This window comes from Lissotriton vulgaris, unplaced genomic scaffold, assembly GCF_964263255.1.
Source record: "Lissotriton vulgaris unplaced genomic scaffold, aLisVul1.2 SCAFFOLD_1850, whole genome shotgun sequence".
NCBI classification, from domain to species: Eukaryota; Metazoa; Chordata; class Amphibia; order Caudata; family Salamandridae; genus Lissotriton; species Lissotriton vulgaris.
In genome coordinates this window covers 58,814-81,487 of record NW_028246663.1, presented here as the reverse complement: position 1 = coordinate 81,487, position 22,674 = coordinate 58,814, and the positions used below count along the sequence as shown (strand labels likewise).

At 45.0% G+C, this 22,674-nt stretch overlaps 1 protein-coding gene across 1 annotated transcript in view; it reads left to right on the top strand.

The window, feature by feature from the left end:
- WASHC1 (WASH complex subunit 1) overlaps window positions 1-22,674 on the top strand; it is a 472,355-nt gene that overhangs the window by 420,481 nt on the left and 29,200 nt on the right. The window contains exon 7 of the mRNA XM_086949478.1: window positions 13,739-13,943. Coding sequence (XP_086805604.1) covers window positions 13,739-13,943 — 205 coding nt within the window. The remainder of the gene's footprint in view (window positions 1-13,738; window positions 13,944-22,674) is intronic.

The following is a 22,674-nucleotide window of genomic DNA, read 5'->3' as shown; positions in this document are numbered from 1 at the left end:
TACATTGATCTACCAAATACCATCAGATGAACGATCAACTCTTTTGTGGGGTTCACTTCAGAAAAGGGTCATATCAAGGTGGATATCTTCTGTATAAAGATCTGCTACGCACTGGCAAAGAAGCAGCTCATAGGAGAGTTCATTCGAACAGAGCCGAGGCTGCTGACGCGTGCTTATATTTTTTATATATTTGCCGACATTTTGTTTTATACACAAGTGTGTGTTTTATTAAAACTTTCGCCTGACTTTTTGCTTATACCCTCTGTTGTTCCCCTGCAAGAGTGTCATTCTATGTAGTTTATCATAGGCACCACATTTTCTATTCAGCAAAGATATGATCTGCAAAGTTATTGTCCTTTGTAAATGCCGGCTTCTGGTTATTAGGCTTGTTAGTCTCTCCTTAGTGCCGCTTTATCTTCATTTGTAACTTCCCATGAGAATTGGCCCTTTTACTTTGGTTGTAACATGGCACATCTTCTTCAGTCTGTAAGCACTATTTTCTTTAATGAGTTTCTCTTACTGCAGGAGGGTCTCTCATGGCCATTGTGACCACCGGCCTGTTTAACTCGTAGCAAAGGGGGAGCTCTTCAGGGGCCATGGGAACCAGAGGGGCAACTCAGCGATGCCTTAGGTAGCTCAAAGATACGTGATGTAAATTCCGCCAGATCTGGCCTGTTTATTTTCTGAACGAACCTTGATGTTAAACATGAATATGATTTAGGTTTGCTCCTCCTATCACTTGCTAAAGACCATGACTTCAATGTTGCCCTCTTTTCTTGATTTGTTCCTCTGTGAAATGGATCCAAAAAAAGGTAGAAACTCTTTGGCTGCAAATGTCTCTTTGGAGACCCTCTTCCCGCAGCTGCAAGCGCAAACCTGACCGGAAGGTACTGGAGTACTTTACTGAGCAGTTTTCCAGTGCCAAAGTGGGGGCTCGCTTCGCTCCTCGACTCAGATGACCTGTCAAGGGTGTACTTTACACCCAGTTTGACGTTGTTCTCGCTCATATTTTTTTCTCCCCCTGCCCGCCACATTGCTCTGTCTATTGTTTGCTTCCCTATGCCCTCCGTGCCCCTTCCCCCACTGTGTCATGTTTTTTGCTTCCTCACACCCTCCCCCTCTGTGTCCCTTCTGCTACCTTCTGTTTGCAACTCCTCCCCCCCTCCAACACACACTTTTAAACAAGCATTTGGAATGCAGTGGGTCTCACATTTGCGAGAGTTCAAGCTATTGGCATTGTGAATGACAATGCCTTTTATTTATGTTTTACAAAACAAATAAAATGCATTGTTATTTACAATTCAATAGTCATTTACAATTCAATAGCTCAAGCCAGCGTAAATGTGAGATCTATTGCATTGTAGATGCTTGTTTTCTTTTAAACGTCAACCAGCGCGTGGGTAAAGGGCTCCCCTATGACATCAAATAGGGGAATCCTTTACGCACCCACTGGTTGACGTCTGTATTCAGAATTTTTTTTTTGGTATGGCCGAGAGCGAGCTTTTAAGTGTCTCGCCAGCATAATGTTTAGAAAAAAAATCATATATATTTGTGTTTATACCGTTTTTCAGCCCTCTTCATTCATTGGCCAGTTTAGTTGATATTTACATTTTACTTTGACCCAGTATAGCATGGGGCAGCCCATTTAAGCCAATGGATTTCTTCATTAGATGGCATTGCTTGTGCACAATTGAACAACTGCCTACAAAGCAGCCCACTTCAATGCCATGGCTGGTGGGCCAATATCAGTTTTGATTCCATGTTTTTTTTTGTATTTTTTTTTTCGTGATTGGTAATTTTTTAATGTATATTTTTGCAAAGATATGCACAACACCTTTGGAGAGTGTAACTTTTTACGTATTCGTTTTAAATTTATTTCCTATGTCATAGGTTTCTAAACAAATGTAATGCTTGCTAAGGCCTGACCAATTGTCTTTGCCAATGCTGGTTTATTCAAGGGTTAGTAGCTCAATTAGAACATAAATATAGGATTTTTCAGCAAGCCAACTTCATCCATTGGTCTGTTGTTGTGTCATTCACATTTTTCTTTTGTCCACTGTAGCATATGGGATGGGGTAAAGGATCAGCCCATTTTTGCCTTTGACTAAAAATCACTGTGATGGATGGCGTTCTGCTCTTTCACAAAATGTACATTTACACAAAGGAGTTCCCATCACTTGCAGGAAATGCTATGACAAAGTATGGCCCAAAAATATTTTTTCCTTTTTGCTTCTCAAAAAAAAAGTTTTACAAAAACGATGGCAAAACAACCAGAGCATTGACTAAGTCAAAAAGCTGGTGGCCAATGCCGTACTATTGCAGTGCTTGTTGAAATGCTGTCTTGGGTGTTTTGGTTTGAAGAGCCATGTTAAATAATTAAGGATATTCTATTTGAACTCCATCACTAATTTTTTACAGGACAGTTCCTCTTTCAACTTCCCTAGTCTGCAGTGATAACATTATATCTTTTTGGTTATGAAGCATTTATCTCATTGTGTTGGTCTTGTAGGGTCTTCCATTATAGGATCTATACACCTATTTCCATTGGGCGTTTAACTCTTTTTATTGTGCCTTCATGTGTCCGGATGACACCATAGCTTTTCTAGATCTCGTCAACCTATTTCATGGTTCATTCTTGCACCTAAAACCATTTCTACCCTGCAGTATTGCTATTGCTGTTTTCTCAGTCCATATTCCTGCATCATGTTCTTGTTTTTTCAAAATAATAATGCGCCTACATAATTGACCTAATTTGAGTCATTATTGATTTTTTATTATGTACGGTCTAAAATGCATTCTGAAGGTGATATAGGGCAGAAAGGATTGTGGGCGAATCTAGAAGGATTATGGCTGTGGATAGTGCTCTCTAACTTCATGGAGATTTTCAAGTCTACCCAGGTAACAAATTTGTCAGTTACCATACTTGCGTTCCCTTTTCAGCAGCAGTTATTTTAAATTGACTTTGTTCTTGTCCGAGTATAAATAAGCTGCTGTTTCCTTCCTTTTACCAAAAGAGGTTAAGGAAACTGTGCTTGTGCCAGTCTGTTAAGTTTGCATTCAGTTGACTTCCACACAATGAGTTGTACACCACCTCTTTTAAGGTGGCTCCCACAATGCCAATATGTGCTGCAAACTACAATCTTACACGCACACCACTCTACCTTCAGTCAAATGGACAGAGTATTCGACCTCTGGTGTTAGGAATAGGATTGAGAATCAAGCAAGAGCATCGCCCTGCTTTGATGTGGTGGAAGATGGGCACAACCAAGACTGCATGAGAAGAGGAACAAAGCATATGAGGGGGCACAAAGAACTGATGCCGAGAACTGACTTACTCAGGACAGTGGTGGCTCCTCCGCTAAGATGGTGGAGCGTTGCCCCACTGCGCAAAAAGGGACAATAAAATGACAATAATATATTGTTATTCCCATTTTATTTTTCCTATTGCATGCAGTTAGTGGCCTGTGTGCAGTATGGGCCGGGGCTGGCCAAAGCAGGGGAGTAGTGGTTTGCATTCCCAAATGGCATATGAACTGTTTTGTCGGCCCTCTTGGGCTGACGAAACAGTTAATGCACACTTTGCATGATCCTCACCAGACTGCATCACACAGCCTTGATGAGGAACATGCAATGGCTCCCTTTTCCCATCTGAGTGTCGAACTACAGCGCTCAGACAAATCACAATGCTGCATTGCTCAGGGGAGCCTGTGTGCCGGGTGCTTCCTACTGCCGGGCGGACTAGAGAAAGGAAGAAGGAAGAGGACACTGGGGAGGCAGCGACCGGCTGTTCCAAGGTAAGTGTTTGTTTTTAGTTTTTTTTTTTTGGTAATTAAGTCCTGGCTATCTCGCAGTGCGCCATCTGGACCCTTAAACCTCACAGGGTACCGGATGGTGTCTGCAACCATAGAACATGACCACTCTGAGTCCCCCAAGGAAATCATGGAAACAGATCTTCCCTTTTGTGGTTACCTTAGGCATACCCAAAGGGAGACACATTAAATGCACACATTGACATTTTAAACATTTATTGAAGCAATTGAAATCTTGTGTAAACTACATGAGCTGCAATTATCAGTAGAAGAACACAAAGCATTTTTACGACCATTACAAGAATGATGAAGATGAATAATTCAACCATTATAACGTTGCAGTGATTATATGAATATATATCATATTAACCCTGTCTAACACTGACTGTACACTAGAGAGCTTAAGTGCATTATCTAGGGTCTCTTGGAGCAGCTTAAATCACCATTTACCTGTATATGTGATATATCAGAAAACCAGTCTGGTGTAGTACAGGCCGCTGTTTATTTTCGGATAGTGATGGAAGTCAGCAGGGCTGGCAGTCAGACAAAGGCAAAAGTCTATGATAATCCATTGAAGTGCTCCTCTGACAAGCCGAAGCCTAGAAGCAGTTTATATAATCAAAACTGGTTCAGTTAGCAATATGTCTGAGGCCCTTTGCCAATACCCTTTTACAACGCCTCAGAAACGTCGGAATCCATGGAAAAGCACTGGAATGGATCACCTCGTTCCTCACCGGAAGAACCCAGAGAGTCCGCCTCCCACCATTCAAGTCAGAGGCCACTGAAGTCATCTGCGGCGTACCCCAAGGGTCCTCACTCAGCCCCACCCTCTTCAACGTATACATGAGCCCCCTCGCGGCCATCGCACGCCAACACAACCTCAACATCATCTCCTACGACGACGACACTCAACTGATCCTATCACTCACCAAAGACCCGAACACGGCCAAAACCAACCTGCATGAAGGAATGAAAGAAGTAGCCGAATGGATGAAGCACAGCCGTCTAAAACTGAACTCAGACAAAACAGAAGCCCTCATCCTAGGCACCTCCCCCTCCGCCTGGGATGACTCTTGGTGGCCAGAGGCCCTTGGAAAAGCACCTATCCCGACGGACCACGCACGCAACCTGGGCGTCATCCTGGACTCCTCACTCTCGATGAACAGACAAGTCAACGCCGTTTCTTCATCTTGCTTCAACATTCTTCGCATGCTCAAGAAAACATTTCGCTGGATCCCCACCGAAACTAGAAAAACAGTCACTCACGCTCTGGTCACGAGCAGACTGGACTACGGAAACACCCTCTACGCCGGTACCACCGCAAAAATCCAGAAAAAACTCCAACGCATCCAGAACGCTTCAGCCAGGCTCATATTAGACATACCGCGTAAAGAACACATCTCTGGCCACCTGAAAAACCTCCACTGGCTCCCCGTCAATAAGAGGATTACTTTCCGGCTCCTAACCCACGCACACAAAGCACTCTACGAAATCGGACCCGAATGCCTCAACACACGACTGTCCTTCTACACCCCCTCCCGCCAGCTACGATCCTCCAACCAAGCCCTTGCCACTGTACCTCGCATCAACAAAACCACCATGGGAGGTAGATCCTTCTCCTACCTGGCAGCTAAAACCTGGAACTCACTTCCCACTCATCTTCGCCTTACTCAGAACCACCTAGCATTCAGAAAGCAACTTAAAACGTGGATATTTGACATATAATTCCCCTCCCTTTTTCGAAGCGCCTTGAGACCCTCTGGGTATGTAGCGCGCTATACAAATTTATTGACTTGACTTGACTTGACTTGTGCTCAGTGTACGTTATTCTTAAACATGATGTACAGTGTTTTGATAAAACTGCTACTCAAGTATGATATCTTTCATAAATTCACATGCTTGAATCTTCCACGTCGTGATGGTGGGAGTCTCACTGTAACATCAATAGAAAAGCAATGCTAATAGATAAACGTTAGAAGACCCATTGAAAACAATACAAATTGTTAACCTAGTGACCTTATTTTAAAGCATCCAAACTTCAGACAGTCAGAGCAGAGACTCAGAAGCAGAGCCACCATACCTCCGAATTCTTACTCCACGTAGTGGGATAGGGGTCTACCTGAGCTCTGCTCAGTCAGCTTTGACCTTTTGACCTGTCAGATATTTGTGACTTATTGTACCTCCAGCTACTTCTGAGGTACACTGTGAGAGATTACTTCTCAAAATTTTGGACATGTCTGAGGGGTCCAGAAAAAGGCTTTTTAGGCCTTGTAAATCTTGAGGGAAATACAGGCTATTGTTCAGAAGATCCCCACAAAGAGTTACTGTATTCCCAACACAAGTCCCAACTGCCGTACTTTTTCTGCAAACACTGTAAAAGACAGGAAGGCCAGACTACTTCTCCAGCTCCAGAGAAGAGAAAAGGCTCAGTCAGACTCTGACAGCTACGAAAGAGTACACACATCCTCTAAAAGGTGAAAAACATTTCTTACAACAAATGGGTGTTAGACGTAATCCAGCACAGTCACACCCTGGAATTTGTTCAAAAACCTCCAAATTATCCACCATGCAAAACATCTCACCGACCCCTAGATGCCGCTGAAGCAGATCAGTGTGCTTCTCTCCAAGGATGCAATAGAAGTCCTGCCAGATCAGCGCAACAAAGGCTTCTATTCCAATTTATTTCCTTCTCAGTTAGAAAGCAGGCAAATGGCGATAGGTGATAGATTTAAGGCTTCTGAACAAGTTCATCAAGAAGCATTCCTTCCGAATGCTTTCTTTGTAGGAAATTCTTCGAGTGGATCCAGGAGATATCATGACATCCCTAGATCTGCTTGATGCATATTTTCGCATTCCCATCTACCCCAAACATCGTAAATTACTTTGCTTTGAGGCAGCAGGGTGCTATTATCAGTTTAACCCCTTCACTGCTGGCCCGTTTCCGCCCCTGTGCGGTAAACAAATGAACAGGGGCGGGCCATGACGAACCCCAGCCGTCATCAGCACACGAGCACCGTAGTGCATGACGGCTGGGGTTCGTCATCAGCATGCAAGGGGTTATGGTGCTTCCTTTTGGCTTTCACTCCTCCCCAAGAGAAGAGTCTTCACTAAATGCATGGCTCCAATGTTGGCTTTTCTGAGAAGATCAGGCCACCAGGTATTCCCCTACCTGTAGAACTGGCTTATAAAGGGACCAACCTTTCTCTCAGCCTTTCTAAAACTGTTTCAGTCTCTAGGCTTCAATTGAACAAAGAGAAGTCCTCGCTAACTCCTTCCACTACGGCAGTCTTACTAGGAGTGGTTATAGACGCAAGGACCGCAAAAGCCTTTCCTACGTGAGGGAGAATTCAACGGCTCCAGACCACAACACTACTGTCAACAATAAAGTACACTTCAGTACAAAGGTACAAATTAATGTTGGGGATGATGTCTTCCTGCATCTCGTTAATAACAAATTGCCATTTATGAATGCATCGACTGCATGAAAAAGTAGTGGGTGCAAAATCAAGGGTCTTTCGAGGATTCCATCTCAAGAACTCATCTGATGAAGTTGGCAATGTCTTGGTGGGTGGACATAAAAAATATTTCCCTGGGCCTCTCATTTATCCCGGTAAGGCCTAACCTAGTGATGACGACAGATGCTTTTCTCGAGAGATGTGTAGATCATTTGCAAGAACTGGAGATCCACAGCAAGTGGACAGTGCAGGAAGCCGCCTCCCACATCCAGCTCTTAGAGCTGAATGCGGTCTTCAGGCTTTCATACCCAGGCTAGGCAATTGTTCTGTGTTGGTTCGAACGGACAATGCCACCACCATGTTCTTCCTGTCCATGCAAGGGGGCACAAGATCAAAGGTTGTCTCAGCTCAAGCACAACATATCTGGGAATGGGTGCTCATCAACATCACCTTAAAGGTAGAGTATGTCCCAGGAGAACTCAACGAACGGGCTGACTCCCTAAGCCTAACTGACAAACAATGTTGCAAGTGGGAGCTGCATCAATATAATCTGACCAAAGTGTTCCGGCGATGGGGAAAAACCCATCTTAGATCTTATGTTTCTACCCAGCTACCCAATAAATGCAATATATTTGCCAGCAGATATCCTATACTAGGATCCAGCAGGAATGCATTCAATCGGGTATGGATGGGGACGATGTTTGCTCATGCCTTCCTGCCTTTTCCTCTCATCCCCAGGGTCATCAGGAAGATGAAGCTAAAACCGTGCTGTCTAATTCTAATAGCTCTGGCTTGCCCAAGACAGTACTGGTACACCAACCGTCTTTGCCTATCAGACAGCTCTCTCACATTCCAACCAGCGGAGGATCTCCTTTCATTGAACAAGGGTCTAGTTCTGTATCCGCAGATCAGGTCCCTAAATTTGACTGACAGGCTCCTCACGACATTGAATTCAAGTCACTAAATCAATGTGAAGATTGCAGAATGATTGTGCAACAAGCCCAAGCGGAATCTACAAAAAAATGTTGTAATGCAAACTGGAAAATGTTTGGTCTTTGGTATACTTCTCACTTGATGCATCCTAAGTCTTCAACACCAGAACAAGTTCTTCCTTGCTTGTTGCATCTAACAAAGTCAGGTTTGTCTCATGCTTCTGTGAAAGTTGCCCTGGTGGCAATCTTCAGATAGATTCAGATGATAGAAAGGAAAGCTATCTCTGTGGTCAAACAGACTCACTAAAGAGTTTATGAATGGACTGTTCCTGGCCTTTCTGCCAGTTGAGCCTCCTCCGGCGCTCTTGCAACTCAATACAGTCTTATCACAATTAATGAAGCCTCCTTTTGAGCCGATTCACTAGGCCGACTTAACTTTTCTTTCCTGGAAAGTTGGCTTTCTGTTACGCAAGGAGAATATGTGAAATTCAGGCTATGACAATCCAAGAACCATATCTTCAGTTTCTAGGGCAGAAGGTAATTCTGAGAACTAACCCCAAGTTTATACTAAGGATGTCAACCACTTTTCATCTCAATGAGCTTATTATCTTGCCAATCCATCCTTGCCTGTGGAAAAAAATCTTCATTGTTTGGACGTGAAAAGATTTCTCAAGTTCTACCTGGACAGAACTAAATTGTTCAATCAACTTTTATTCTCCTATGCCTTACCCAGAAAAGAACAAGCCCACTCTATGGCCAGTATTGGATGTTGGTTTGCTGCAGTCATCGCATTGTGCCATGAAAAAGTAGGAAGGCCTCTTTCCACGAAAATGAAGGCGCAATTAACAAGAATAGTGGCAGCTTCTTCGGCCCTGTTTTCAGGGGTTTCACTCAATGACATCTACAGGGCAGCCACATGGGTTAATGAACATACTTTTACGAACCACTACTGCTTAAAATAAACTTGTGGCACCAAGCTGATTTGGCAGTTGGAAAAGCTGCGTTACCACGCCTGTTTTCATAAGGTATGCAAGTTTAAGGCTTTGATAACAGGTTTCATTTTCCTATTTCTTTTCCCGCTCTCTGTCTCGCTTATTGAAACATGTAGGGTGTCATATACCTCTGGGTCTAGCCAGCGCTATATAAAACTCTGCAAATATATGATTAGAAGTTCTGCAGATGTTCAAATGTTATATTTTAAGAGTTGCCTTTATGCGTTTATGATATATATTGGTACTTAGGGAAAACATTATTTCGTCAGTATATCATATTTAAGGTTAACTAACTTCGAAACATGTTTGATACTGGTCGCTACTCTGATTCAAGCATGTGAATCTATGAACTAATCATACTGGATAAAAAGCAAGTTACGTCTACACTCGGTTTCTCCAAGTATTGATATCTTTCATAGAGTCACATGCAACCCTCCCTCCTCCCCGTTCAGGTTCACCATTATTTCACTTCTTATCCTCTGGGTATTACACTTGTGCTCGAAATCTGAGGCAATATGGCTTTGTAGAGGAAGAGTGCTCTGATTGGCTGAAGTTTGGAAGCTTTAAAACAAGGTCAATAGGTTAACAATTTCTATTGTTTTCAAGGGGTTTTCTAAGGCCCATCTATTAGCATTGCTTTTCTATTGCGATTATCATGGTACTCCCACCATGACGATGGGTAAAATTTAAGTGTGTGAATCTATGAAAGAAACGCAGTGCACAGATAAGTTTTACAGAAGAGACACGTGTTGCAAGCAGAACACTTTCTAAGTATGTTACCATGTACGTCCAAAGTATGTTAAAAGTCACTATCCAAAAAGATGTCCAGTTTAGACGTGAACTTGTAAAATGGAAGCTTATGCGCATGGGCTCTGCTGCCTGTTTCAGTCCTGTTCAACCATCCCTATTTGTGCCTCTTTTTGCCCATTTTCATTGTGTCCACTTTTCCTTTGTGCCCGTTCTCCTCTGGTTTCATTTGCGTTTTCCTGCGGCCTACCTCCCCGTCGCGCTTTCCCACCACACCTGCTTCTTATCTGCATCTCCCACATGCTTTCTCTCAACTCCTGTGCCCCTCTCTGCCCTAACTCTGCCCCCACTACCCCCTTCCAGGACCGAATTAATGGTCGCCGCCATGCTACTGCGCCAAAGGCAAGCCCCTCTGCGCCTGTCTATGCCTGGTCCATGCCAAGCACCACAGACCCTGGCCTGACTGAACACTGCTGCTACACCGCCACCCTTCTGCATGCACTCAGCACTAGATGTTGCAACAACAGCGGCTTCTGTGCCACATCTCGCTCCACATATGACCTATCTCATGTACTTGCCGCCATTTCACCTGTACCAACATACTCATCCCATGCGCCACACATGCTTCGTCCTGTCTGGCATGCATGTTTGTCAAAATCAGATCTTGCAGATCGGAGATCTAGGACACCATTGATACGTACTCCTCGGACTCCCTCTTCCTGGCAGAGAACTGGCTAAACCCCATATCTGCACCCACCATCGCCACAGCCATTTACTGGGCTACAAGATCTCTCGCCAGGACAGTCCGAACAAGCTGGAAGGAGGATTCACCATTAACCACAACTCCATCACCTGCACCACCTCCACTGACGAGAACTTAACCTTCAACATATGCAATTCCAACTACAAACTGGCAAACACACCACAATCAAAGACACCATAGTTTAACCCCCGCCCCCCAATCCACTCTCCAAGTTCAGCAGTCTCCTCACAGACTTCATCAACCCTGTTGCCAACAGCTCGAATGAGTTCTGCAAACTCAACTTCCATTTTATGACCGAAAAGATCCCAACTGCACCGGCCTTCTTGAGAGCCTTGAGATCTTGGAACTCGCCCAGATTGTCCAAGGCCCTTCCCACAATGGAGACACACCCTCGACCCCATCTTCACAGCCACCAGCAAGGTCAAGTTCTGCCACCTCACTCCTCTCACTTGACCAGTGAAGTAGTGTGGCTCACTGGTTAGAGGCGGCAGACCCGAGAGCAGAGGACGGCCTGGGACCAGGGTTCGATTCCCGGCGCGGCAGGTTTCTGGACCAGGGTCAGCGGACTCGATAATTCTCTCGCCTCGGTGCCCACTCTGATCAGCGATCACACTCGGCAACTCTGGGCATTAGCTTGCCTCATCTTCACTAACGGCCCCACCAGACCGCCGGGGATGCCTGGTCTCACCCTGGAGATACCCATTAAGGGACCATCTCTTAGGGAAGCCAGGAAGGGTTTCGCAGCGGTCGAAGCGCCTTGGGACCCTACGGGTAAGTAGTGCGCTATATAAATGCCAATACATTTACATTTACATTTACCACGCCATCATCTACTTCTTAATTGACACACCTCACAGCCAAGATTACTAACCACCTCCGGCATAGCTGGAACAAAATAATGGACATAGACTGGCCGAACACCCTCAATGCCCACCAATTAAACCTCATTGGTGACCTGCATGCAGTCCTTCCACAACTATATTACTACTGGTGCAGACACCTTAGTCACCAGCAGTATGTCAGGTATTCAAGAACCAACACACAACCCATCTGGTACACCAAATACCCTCGAAACTTTAAACACGACTGCAAACAGCTGGGGAGAAAATGGAGAACCAGCCAGGACAGCACTGCAAGAAACACAAGTCCACGTTCAGGAAATACCACACCCAACTCAATGAGGCAAGAAAAACGGCCCTAGCTCCCAGAATTAAAAATATCTCCAAATCCTGCAAAGATATCTACAACATTTTCAAAGAATTCTACAATCCGCCGGCCGCCACCAACTCCATCACTTCTTCACAAGACCTCTGCGACAACCTCTCCAATTTCTTTTGCAACAAAATCCTCAAGATCTACAGCAACTTCGACCCCCAACGCAAGACACAAGACCTCCACCAACTGCCCACCTCCACCAAATCAGACCACCTTATCACAAACTGGAAACCCGTCTCTCTAGAAGGCACCACTGCAATAATGAGAACCGTCCACTGACCCTTGCCCCCACCATATCTAGGTGGAATTCTGATCAGGTCCCACCGACTACCACCATCATCAACACTGCCATCCAAAGTGGAACCTTCCCAGACAACTGGAAATATTCGGAAATCATATTTCTCCTGACAAAAAACCCATGGCTGGTGTCTTTTCGCTCTGACAGACCCAGCTAGTTAGGCTTTCTCCCTACACTTCCGAACCCAGGAACCGAGCAAACTGCATGAAACAGAACTGCCTAAAACTTAACATGGATAAAACAGAAGTCCTGGCCTTTGGGAACAAGAGCTCTCCATGGGACTCCTCCTAGTGGCCAACCGAGGTGGGACCCACATCCACAGTTCACGATAAAAACCTTAGCATCAACTAGGACGACAGACTCGCGATGGCCAAACAATTAAATGCGGTTGCCTCATCCTGCCTCTTCATCCTACGTATACTGTGCAAAATATTTCAGTGGCTTTCCACTGATACCTCATCAACAGACTCTACTACGGCAATACACTCTATACCGGCATTGCAAATCAACTAATACAAAGACTCCAGACCACCCAGAACTCCGCCGCCAGACTCATCCTCAACATCCCACATAGCACACCCATCATGCTTCACCTCCGAGAACTACACTGGCTTCCAATCCAGAAGGGATACCAATTCAAACTGCTCACCCAGGCATACAAAGCCCTCCACAACATCTGACCTGCCTACTTTAAGCACTGCCTCGACTTCCACCAACCCACCAGGCAACTTCGCTCAGCCCCACTTGACCTCGTGCAAATACCCCACATCCGCAGAAGCAACTCAGGAGGATGCTCCTTCTCCTACATGGCCTCGATATCCTGAAACTATCTTCCACACCACATCATACCTCCCCATCTTTATTAGAGTTCTGCAAGAAACTGAAGCCTTGGCTGTTCAACTAGGAGCCCAATCAGCCTACTCATCTACTCCAGCACCTGGATACCCAGCGAGTGACAAGCACGCTATACAAATCCATGAAACATATACTGTAATATAGAACACAACACAACATAACATGGTAATTCAGAAATTACGAGCCTCAGTTTTGTCAACATTTTTTTTGCCTATGGTGTCACAGGCCTTTGTAACCTAATCCCTCATCTGGGGACCAGGGGCTACTTTCTAGTTTGAAATGGTAACTAGGTGGAGCAGTCTATGATTGGTTGAGGTGCTGTAGGCTAGAAACTCTGTACACTGCAACAAACAGCATTAACACTCATTAAATCGGAGTAAAACCAGTGCTTTTCTGTAAACCTAATAATGCACACAGCTAAATACTATGTTCAAAATGAGGTGTTTACATGAATTAAAGCTGTAATTGTAAAATGGAACCCTCTTATAGGAGCCATGCAGATCCAGCTCTCTATGCTTTGTCATACAGCTCTCTGACAAACATTTTCTGTGCATGTGGGCTATGATGAATTTATCATTTTTTTTTCTTGGTGCTTGTTTATTACAGAACTCCTTAATGCCAGGTGCCAGAACTAATGTTTTTCTCTTCTTTCAACTTCTCCTATCTACTCAGACAGCAGAGAATTACTTCTATGTGCCTGACCTTGGGCAGGTCCCAGAAATTGATGTCCCTTCCTACCTCCCGGACCTACCTGGCATTGCTGATGATCTCATGTACAGTGCAGACCTAGGGCCTGGCTTTGCTCCCTCTGCACCTATCGCTGCTATTCCTGAGCTGCCTACTTTCAACACTGAATCTGTGGAGAGTTTCAGATCAGGTACTTTTTATGAGTGGGAAGCTCAGTTAAGAGACAACTGTGGACCAGTTTGAGGATTTTGAGCAATGCTTGGTACATAGGTAAACTCAACATTACTTGTGCTAGGAAAACCCTGCTTTTCAAGCTGAAGTAGTAATTGTCTTCACTCCTACAAATAGTTGTGACATTTTTACCTTCATGTCATGTATCATATAATTTGTTATTTTACTAACTGTCTGGTTCTATAGTAAGGTAAAAAAAATAGAACACTTTATCAGTGTTTGTTAGAATTTTGGAAGTAAATCAATATAAGGCTTCTTTGTGGATGCTTAAAACAAATTTTTATTTTCCTCTAGCAGAGTTGCGCTAATCAGGTATTGGTATATAAATTCCTAATAACAGAGACCTCAAACTCGGGTGTGAAGGTTAAATAGGGGCGATATGTTCTCACGTATATGGAATGTTTTTAAAGGAATGCTGTTGCTGGTAGGCTCTATAATATATCCTTTAAAATTAAGGACCTGTGTTTCTCACCATGAGCATTTGTCAAAGTCCAGTAGCTCTTTTACATAATTCCCTACAAAAGGATCTATGAGGGTGCGGTTGTAACTTAAATATATTGTGATTATATAAGAGTAAAAAGACAATGTTTGAGTTGGAGAATCTTTATTTTAAAACTGCATTCAAAATGAGTTGTAGTTAGCTGAGCTGTGTACTGCATGTACTCAGTATGCTATTATGTTTAATCAAGGACTGTGTGTAATTAACAGCATTTTTTTTACACAGCATAATGATTCACTTTATAGATCTTTGTACCATTGTTCTGAGGTGGCTTATAAATGACAAAAGTACAATTGAATGAAGCTAATGTATGGAATAATTTAGGGGTGGTAAAGAGGCTTTAATGTAGCCTGAAATGTTGGATGAGAAATTGGAGGAGCAAGGAGATAGTTGTGTTATGAGAAGGGTGAAGAAGGCAGTAGCAATTCAGAACATAATCTATGAAGATTGAGGCTTAGGCATGAAAAGTCATGCAGAGCTACTTACCACCGTCACTAGGTCTCAGTGCCCAACCCGCCAACAGAAAACTTGACATATCCGTCTTAGTAACTATATGGTTGTGCCATTGCCTGGGACGCTGTTGTATTGTTGCTACCCCACCTCCCCCCATTTTTTGTCTCTTCTGAAATCTATTCCCTTCCCTTCTTCACCGCTTTTACTCAACTCCTCTATCACTCGCTCTCTAATAAGGCTAACCGCTATCAAATTAAGTGATTTGATAGGAGTTAGCTTGATTAGGGACATAGCTTCAGAGGCTAGGGCCGTGTAGCCTCCACGGCCTGTCTAGAAGATGAACTCTTGGTAAAGCACCCTCACTAGGCCTCCACAGTGAGGGTGCTGTGGGGGCTTAGGGTACATTTTCTAATGCGGTGCATGAGATTGTGTCAGAAAGCATGCAGACCACCATCTCCCCTACCTTAGAACTATGTGCATTGAAGAGTATAATAATTTATATTATTTACTTAACTTCCATGTAGCACTGTTAAAATATCCTGGAGGAGCCTTTTTCTACTGATTAAGTTTAAAACTAGATTTTCTGTGCTGAGATGGAGAGGCCTTTCAGAGGACCACTCTCCTATATGTTCTTCTCATGATGAACATTCTAGTGATCGGAAGAAGAATAAAGACACCAGCACTAAGACATCATCTCCTAGGCCTCAAAACTCTACATCTGCTATCTTAGAGCAACCACAGTCAAAAAGCCCACCACATAGTCGGCAGTGACAAAAACTGCATCATTGACAACGAGGCCGCCATTGATAGCAACCCTGTTGTAGGAGACATCAAAACTACCACTGACGATGGACTTGTCGACGGAACAGTCTAAGATCATTTTGTGTTCGGACAAGGAAGTTGTTCGAAATGGGGGTCTCTAGTTGGCAGAAGTAGTTACCTTTGTCAAAGTAGGGACCCTTCTTCCTAGTCAGTGTAAGGGGGGATAAACTTATAAAAGAAACCCTGCTCACCCCAAAGGTAGCTTGGCACGAGCAGACAGGCTTATCGCAGAGGCAGTGTGTAAAGCATTTGTGAACACATACAGTAATACAGTGAAAACTCTACAAATGGACACCACATCAGTTTAGAAAAATAAGTAATCTTTATCTAAACCAAAACATGACCAAATCGACAAAAATCTACAATACATTACTAAAATATGATTCTTAAAGGGTAGAAATAGTTCTGTTCAAAGAAAATTTGAGATGCAACACTTGTACACAAAGTACCTTGGATGTGTCAAAAAATGCAAGCAAAAAGGGTCTCAGGGAAGGTGATGAGTCGGTTGCTTAGACTCACGGAAGGTGATGCTTTGGTTCCTTGCTCAGGTGGAGATGATGCGTTGGTTCCTTACTGCTGCGCAGGGGAGGTGCTGCATCAGTTCCTGAAATGAAATAAAATAAAATATTTATAAAGTGCACGTACACTCACAAAGAGTGTCCCGGCGCTAATCTCAAGAACAGAAGCTTCCTGAAGAATCGCCCGACCAGTAATTATTGTTGGAACAGCCACATTTTCAGTTGTTTTCTAAACGACAGCAACTCGTGAGCCTGTCTAAGATGTAAAGGTAATTCATTCCACAAACCGTTCGCTTGAACCTGGAATGACCTTCCTCCTATCCCAGCTTTCGTAAACTTAGGAATCACCATGAGTGATTGCTTGGAGGATCTACGGATCCATTGAGGCTGGTAACACTGGATCCTGTTCCTCAGATATACTGCACCTGTATCATGGAAGGCACGATAGGCAAGCACTTAGGCCTTAAACTGAACCCTCTTCCTCACAGGAGCCAGTGTAGGGCTCTCAGATGGGGTGACATACGTGTTCTGGTGTATAGCTCTGGCAGCAGCGGTCTGCACAACCTTCAGCCGGTTGAGCAAATACTCAGGCAACCCCAGATACAAGATGTTCACGTAGTCCAGCCTAGATGTAATTAAGGCTTGCACCACAATTTTACAGGAATCCATCGGAAGGAGAGGAAGAAAATTCTTTACCTTTTTTATCAAGCCAAAACAAGTGCCAGCGACGCTTGAATTTGGGCCTTCATTGCCAGGCTAGAGTCCAATTTGACTCCTAGGTTCTTCATCGAGCTAACTGGGGCTGAAGGAGGAGACATATCACTAGGCCACCATACATTCCAGTACTCATAAGGGGTACAGCCCCAAAAAATAATTTCAGATTTTTCGGAATTGCACTTTAGCTCATTAAGTTGCAGTCAAGCACAGACCTCCGTTAGACAATTTTTTCTCTCCCCCCTCCCCCGCCCCCCCACGAAAGCTCGCTTCTTTATCACAAGTGAACAGGAGTTGTGTATCGTCGCCGTAGGAGATGATCTTTGCTCCATACCGCTCTGCCAGATAAGCAAGAGGGGCCATATACATATTAAAGAGAGTGGGGCTCAGGATAGAGCCCTGCGGGACCCCCACTTGCATTGGGATAATAGTGCCTGAGAAAGGTGGAGAGCAGATCTCCTGCTGTCGCTCCGAAAGAAAGGAAGCAAACCAATTGTGCACCGTGCGCCTCACACCGCAATCTGCTAACCTATGCAGAAGCTGATCATGGGGCACGGTGTCAAAGGCCGCAGAGAGATCCAGCAATATTAAAATAACACTACCCCTTTTGTCCATTTTAACTTTAATAGTTTCAGAGACCTCAAGTAGAGCTGTTTCCGTGCTGAGGGTAGCTCTGAAACCCGACTGGCTGTCGTGCAACACATGGTTATCTTCTAAATAATCTGGTAACACATAGTTAACATACTTCTCCAAAACCTTAGAGAAGAAATGTAACGGAGAAATAGGCCTGTAATTGGATGCGATCATTGGGTCAGCGTTGGGTTTTTTCAAGAGGGGAATAATTTTAGCCCTCTTCCAACAGCTCGGTACTGATCCATGTTCAAGAGATGAATTGAGAACTAAATTGACTACAGGATTTAGAGGTTCTGCAATCTTTTGCAGAATGCTAGCTAGGCAGGGGTCAGACGGAGAACCCGACTTCAAGGAAGTCATGATATCCAAGGATTTTTCTAGGGGGATGGGAGGAAATTGGGAATGTACACAGCTCAATCCCTGTAGCCAGTCGCCCAGCATTATATCCGTCCCGGATATGCCATTAAGGGCAAATTACTGTTGGATCCGGAAAAACAAGCCATCCGATGCACCCAACTAGAAGTGGGAGTAAAAACCTTCCTAACAGCACTGGGAGATGTGAAGTCTTTAACATTTCTAAACATTTCTTTACTTTTATTCGCAGCCCCTTTTATTTGTGAGGTGAAAAATGTTTTCTTTGCAGCCCGAACGTCATTAAAGTAGGCTTTAAGAGCTTGCTTATAAATGGCTCGGTCCGTGGGATTGTACTAAGATCGCCAGGTTCTCTTAAGGCGTTTGCACGCACTTCTACATTCCCTGAGTGCCGCTGTAAACCATGGTGCGGAAGCACGGTTACTAGTGGATTTCCGCGTTATATGGGGGGCCAATACCCCGACCTGTTCTTCCAGCCATTTCTCCAGACCAGGAGCATCAACTTCTGAATTACTACAGATGGAAATAGGGTGCTTGACCAGGGCTCTCTTTAGGCTATCAGAAGCAACCTGATTTAGAGATCTAAAAGGTTCAGGGCGGAGAATCTCCCTATGTTGAGCTTGGGCTGCAAACTTCAGAAATTTAAAGCTCAGTAGATAGTGGTCCGACCATACCAGAGGTTGGGTAGCCTCTGTTTCAGTACTCACGCTGGAAAATATCTGATCCCTTTACGTGCATGGGATGGTGAATATATGGAGCCAGGCCCAACATCGCTAGAGATTCACGCAACCGAATGGCCTCCGGGTCAGTGGGAACTTCCATATGGATTTTAAAATCGCCTATCAGAAGAGAGTGCCTGAATTTCACCGAGATGGAGAAAATAGCTTGGGAGAGTGACTCTGTGAACATACCCACCCTTACCTGGTGGCCTATACACCAAAATGCCCGCAATGGATTGATGGTCCGATATGGTAATCACAAAACTAAGACTTTCTGCCTCATCGATGTCCAGAGCCGGCAGAATGGAACACAACAGTGTAGATTTAAAAATTATACCAACTCCACCCCCTTTCCCTTCAGGGCGATCCTTCCTCAGGATCTGATAGCCCGAAGGAATGGCCCCTGCTATCGTAGGATTAGAGCCGTCATTCAGCCAAGTCTTGGTTACAAACATGACATCGGAATTAGACTCCTCTAATAGATCATACAATTGGGCTCCATGTTTTTTTATAGAGCAGGTGTTCAAAAGATGGAACTTTAGCGAGCTGTTCTCTCGCGGGTCCGGGCCCAAAGCTGCACCCTTATTCGCCGAATCACACTACCGCCCCTCCCCTTGGTGCCAGAGGGGTCTGCTTCCCAATTACACCTGTGGCAAAACAGCGGGGTTTCAGTCACGCAATTCACACCATTTTGACAGTATCCAATTACCTGGCCCCTGATGTTGCATACTTCCACTTTACTATACACAAATGGAAAACCCGGTTAGGCCACGTCACTGGCGGCGTTTCCGGCTCCGGACTCCTCCGGTAAGCTGTCGGGTGCAGACGGGCTTGCCTTGGGCGCGCCAGTGGTGCTCTCGCGTAGCGTCTCGTTTAATAGGCGCCAGGTCTGAACAACTAGACCGCTCTTAGAGTAAGAATGGTGGACTCGGGCAGAACAGAACAGCGTTCGGTGCCCCCAGCCACAAAAGAAATGCACAAAAAATAAAATAATTCCCCACGGACCCCGAAAGAAGGGCCACAACTTAATTCCCCCAGATTGGAATTTAAAAGTGCCCAGCCACGAAATGCCAGACGGTGGTAGCAGCAAAGTTAAGTTATTCTTATTTAAAAACAGGAGCACAGAGATTCCAACACACACTATTACTATAAAGATTCTACAGTTTCAGTTTCAGAGTTCCTTACTGGAGAGGAGGTGATGCCTCCGGTTCTTTCTGCGTGGGGAGGTTATGCATCGGTTTCTTACTGCGTCCCTCAACGATGCAACAGGCTTGACGTTTCGTTGTGATGCATGATGATCCGGTATGATGTGTCGGTTCTTCTCCAACCGGGCCTGCTTCAGAATCGGTACGCTGATCTCGGAGATCGGTGCACAGAATTAGTCTCCGGCAGAAACTTCAGACGTGAGCAGTGGCTGCATAGATTCTTCAGCAGCAGCGATGCGTAGGAAAATTCTTATTGCACCACTGAGATGCGTCAGAAACAGGCAATGCGTCAATTTTCACAGTTCTTGCCGTTTCCATTCCAAAAACAACCTCCAGAGGTCCAGAAAACTGGCAGGCACCTCTCAGCAGGTCAGAACTACCAGCAAAGGAGTATGGGGTGACTGGGTGTGAAGTCTTTGTGTCCTTCAGACTTCAGAACAGGAGGTAAGCTCTTCTCAAGCCCTTAGAGAACTTCCTGAAGCAGGGGACACAGCACGCAGCAAAGTCCTTCTCCTTTCCTTGGCAGAAAGTAGCCTCTACAGGCCAACCCCAGATAGCAAACCTCCTCAGTTTCTCCATCTCTTTTCCTTGGCAAAGGTACCTCTTGATTCCCAGAAGTGATCTAAAAGTCTGGGCCCCTCTTTCTATACAGTAAATGTTTGTTCTCTAGTGCACAGAAGCTCTTTCCCCAGCAAAAACAAGTTCTGTCCTCTCTGGTGCAGCTTCCTGGCAGGAGGTGAAGACAGCGTTGTGCTTGGCAGACCAGGCCCATTCAGGTGTGAAGGAAATCTCCACCTCCTACTCTGAATGCAGCCCAGGTCTATTCAGCTCAGCCCTGACTCACCCTGGAAAGGTAGGACAACTCTCAACCTCATAAGTGGCTGTCTGAACAGAATGAAATGTAAACTAATCAAAACAACGGACTCACTCCTCGGTGTATAGTTTGGTTAAGTTAAAAAGGTAGGTGGTGCTGGTAGGTAAAACCTCCTGAGCATGAGGATAGTTTTGAGAATATAAAGATGCGCTGACCTCATGCATGAGGGACGCCCCCAGCCAGCACTCAAACAAAGCAAAATCAATCAATTGATACTTTTAAAGAAATTCTTAAAATTTTATTCAAAGCTTCAATGAATTGATTGGATGTTCTGTGTTATTCCATCATAACAACAGTTACACTTTCTCATGCTGATGAATCACTGGTATATGTGCCCCTGTGCCCAATGCATTTCGGGCAACTGCCCTTCATTAGGAGCTCAATGTTTACAAAATTGATAAGACTGGGTATCAGTTCATGAAGTAACAGCGCCATCAGCTGTTAGTATACACGTGTGGTTCAGTGCTGAACGCGTGACTGTGTGCTGGCAGTTTGAACAAAATACGTGTCATAAAAGAATGTGTAATGGTGCAATAAAGTGAGGAACACCAAAAAAATGCCAATAAAAGATTATATGCCTGTGTGCAATTCAAATGCGACCCGTAGTGAAAACAGACCTTGTAACTGTTCGTGTTCGAGACAGCACTCCCGTAACGTCATCCTTATGTGGCTGAAGACGAAAGTAATATATAAGTACCACCACTTACGATATTCATGCAGCAGAATTGAAGTGAGAGTAACTAGCTGTGAAAAAAACTCACGGGTGACGATTTTTAGGTCTCGCCTGTCGATGCGCATGCGCATCGAGCAAGCGAGACTATAGGGGCTCATCCACTCTTTATCTAACTGCAAGGAATCGTGGCGATTCCTTGCAGTGCCCGTGACTTTTAAGGTCAATGCGCATGCGCATTAAGCTTATGCGCATGCGCATTAACCTTAAAAGTCACGGGCGCGTGCACGTCCGTGTTTGTTTACCCTTGCCTACTCTCTCTCTCCCCTCTCCGCCCCCGTTCCGCCCCCTCCCCTTCCCGCCGTGTCGCATTTCTCCTCCCCCCTCCCCTCTCTTCCCTCCGGCTTTTTTTTTGTTTTGTTTATTTTACCCGCCGTGTCTCCGATCCTTTCGCTCTCCTCCCCCCTCCTCCTCCCCTCCCATGCCTGCCTGCCTGCCTCAACTCTCCGCCTCCCGATCTTTTCCTAGCTCCTGATCTTCCTCTCCCCTCTCCGCCCCCGTTCCGCCCCCTCCCCTTCCCGCCGTGTCGCATTTCTCCTCCCCCCTCCCCTCTCTTCCCTCCGGCTTTTTTTTTGTTTTGTTTATTTTACCCGCCGTGTCTCCGATCCTTTCGCTCTCCTCCCCCCTCCTCTTCCCCTCCCATGCCTGCCTGCCTGCCTCAACTCTCCGCCTCCCGATCTTTTCCTAGCTCCTGATCTTCTCCTGCCGGGGTTCCGATTTCCCTTGCACCCCCGATCGTCCCCTGATTTCCTCTTGTTGGCTCCAGAGCTGCATCCATTCCGGAGACGAAGTGAAATATATAGCACATCACTAGAGTCAGTGGGAGCTGTAATGTGTCCGTTAGACCCCTAGGAGTCCTGCATTAATCTACATGCCGCTTTGCACATCCATGAGAAATGTGGTATTTTTTTTGTTCTGAGATGTTTTCTTGTGTTTTTCTCACGTGTGGAGCTTTCAAATGGGGAAATGTATTGCAGTAGTAGTGGAAATGTGATCGAAGGGCTTTCTTTGGTTCAACTTAGCTGTTGTGTGGCAGCCTGCCTTCAGCATAACTATTTGCTGTTTAGTCGAACTGCCTGGACACGTGGCTTTCTTCCATAAGCATTGTTCATAGCGTCTCTCGTTTTGTTGTTCAGTTTTGCATCTAGGGA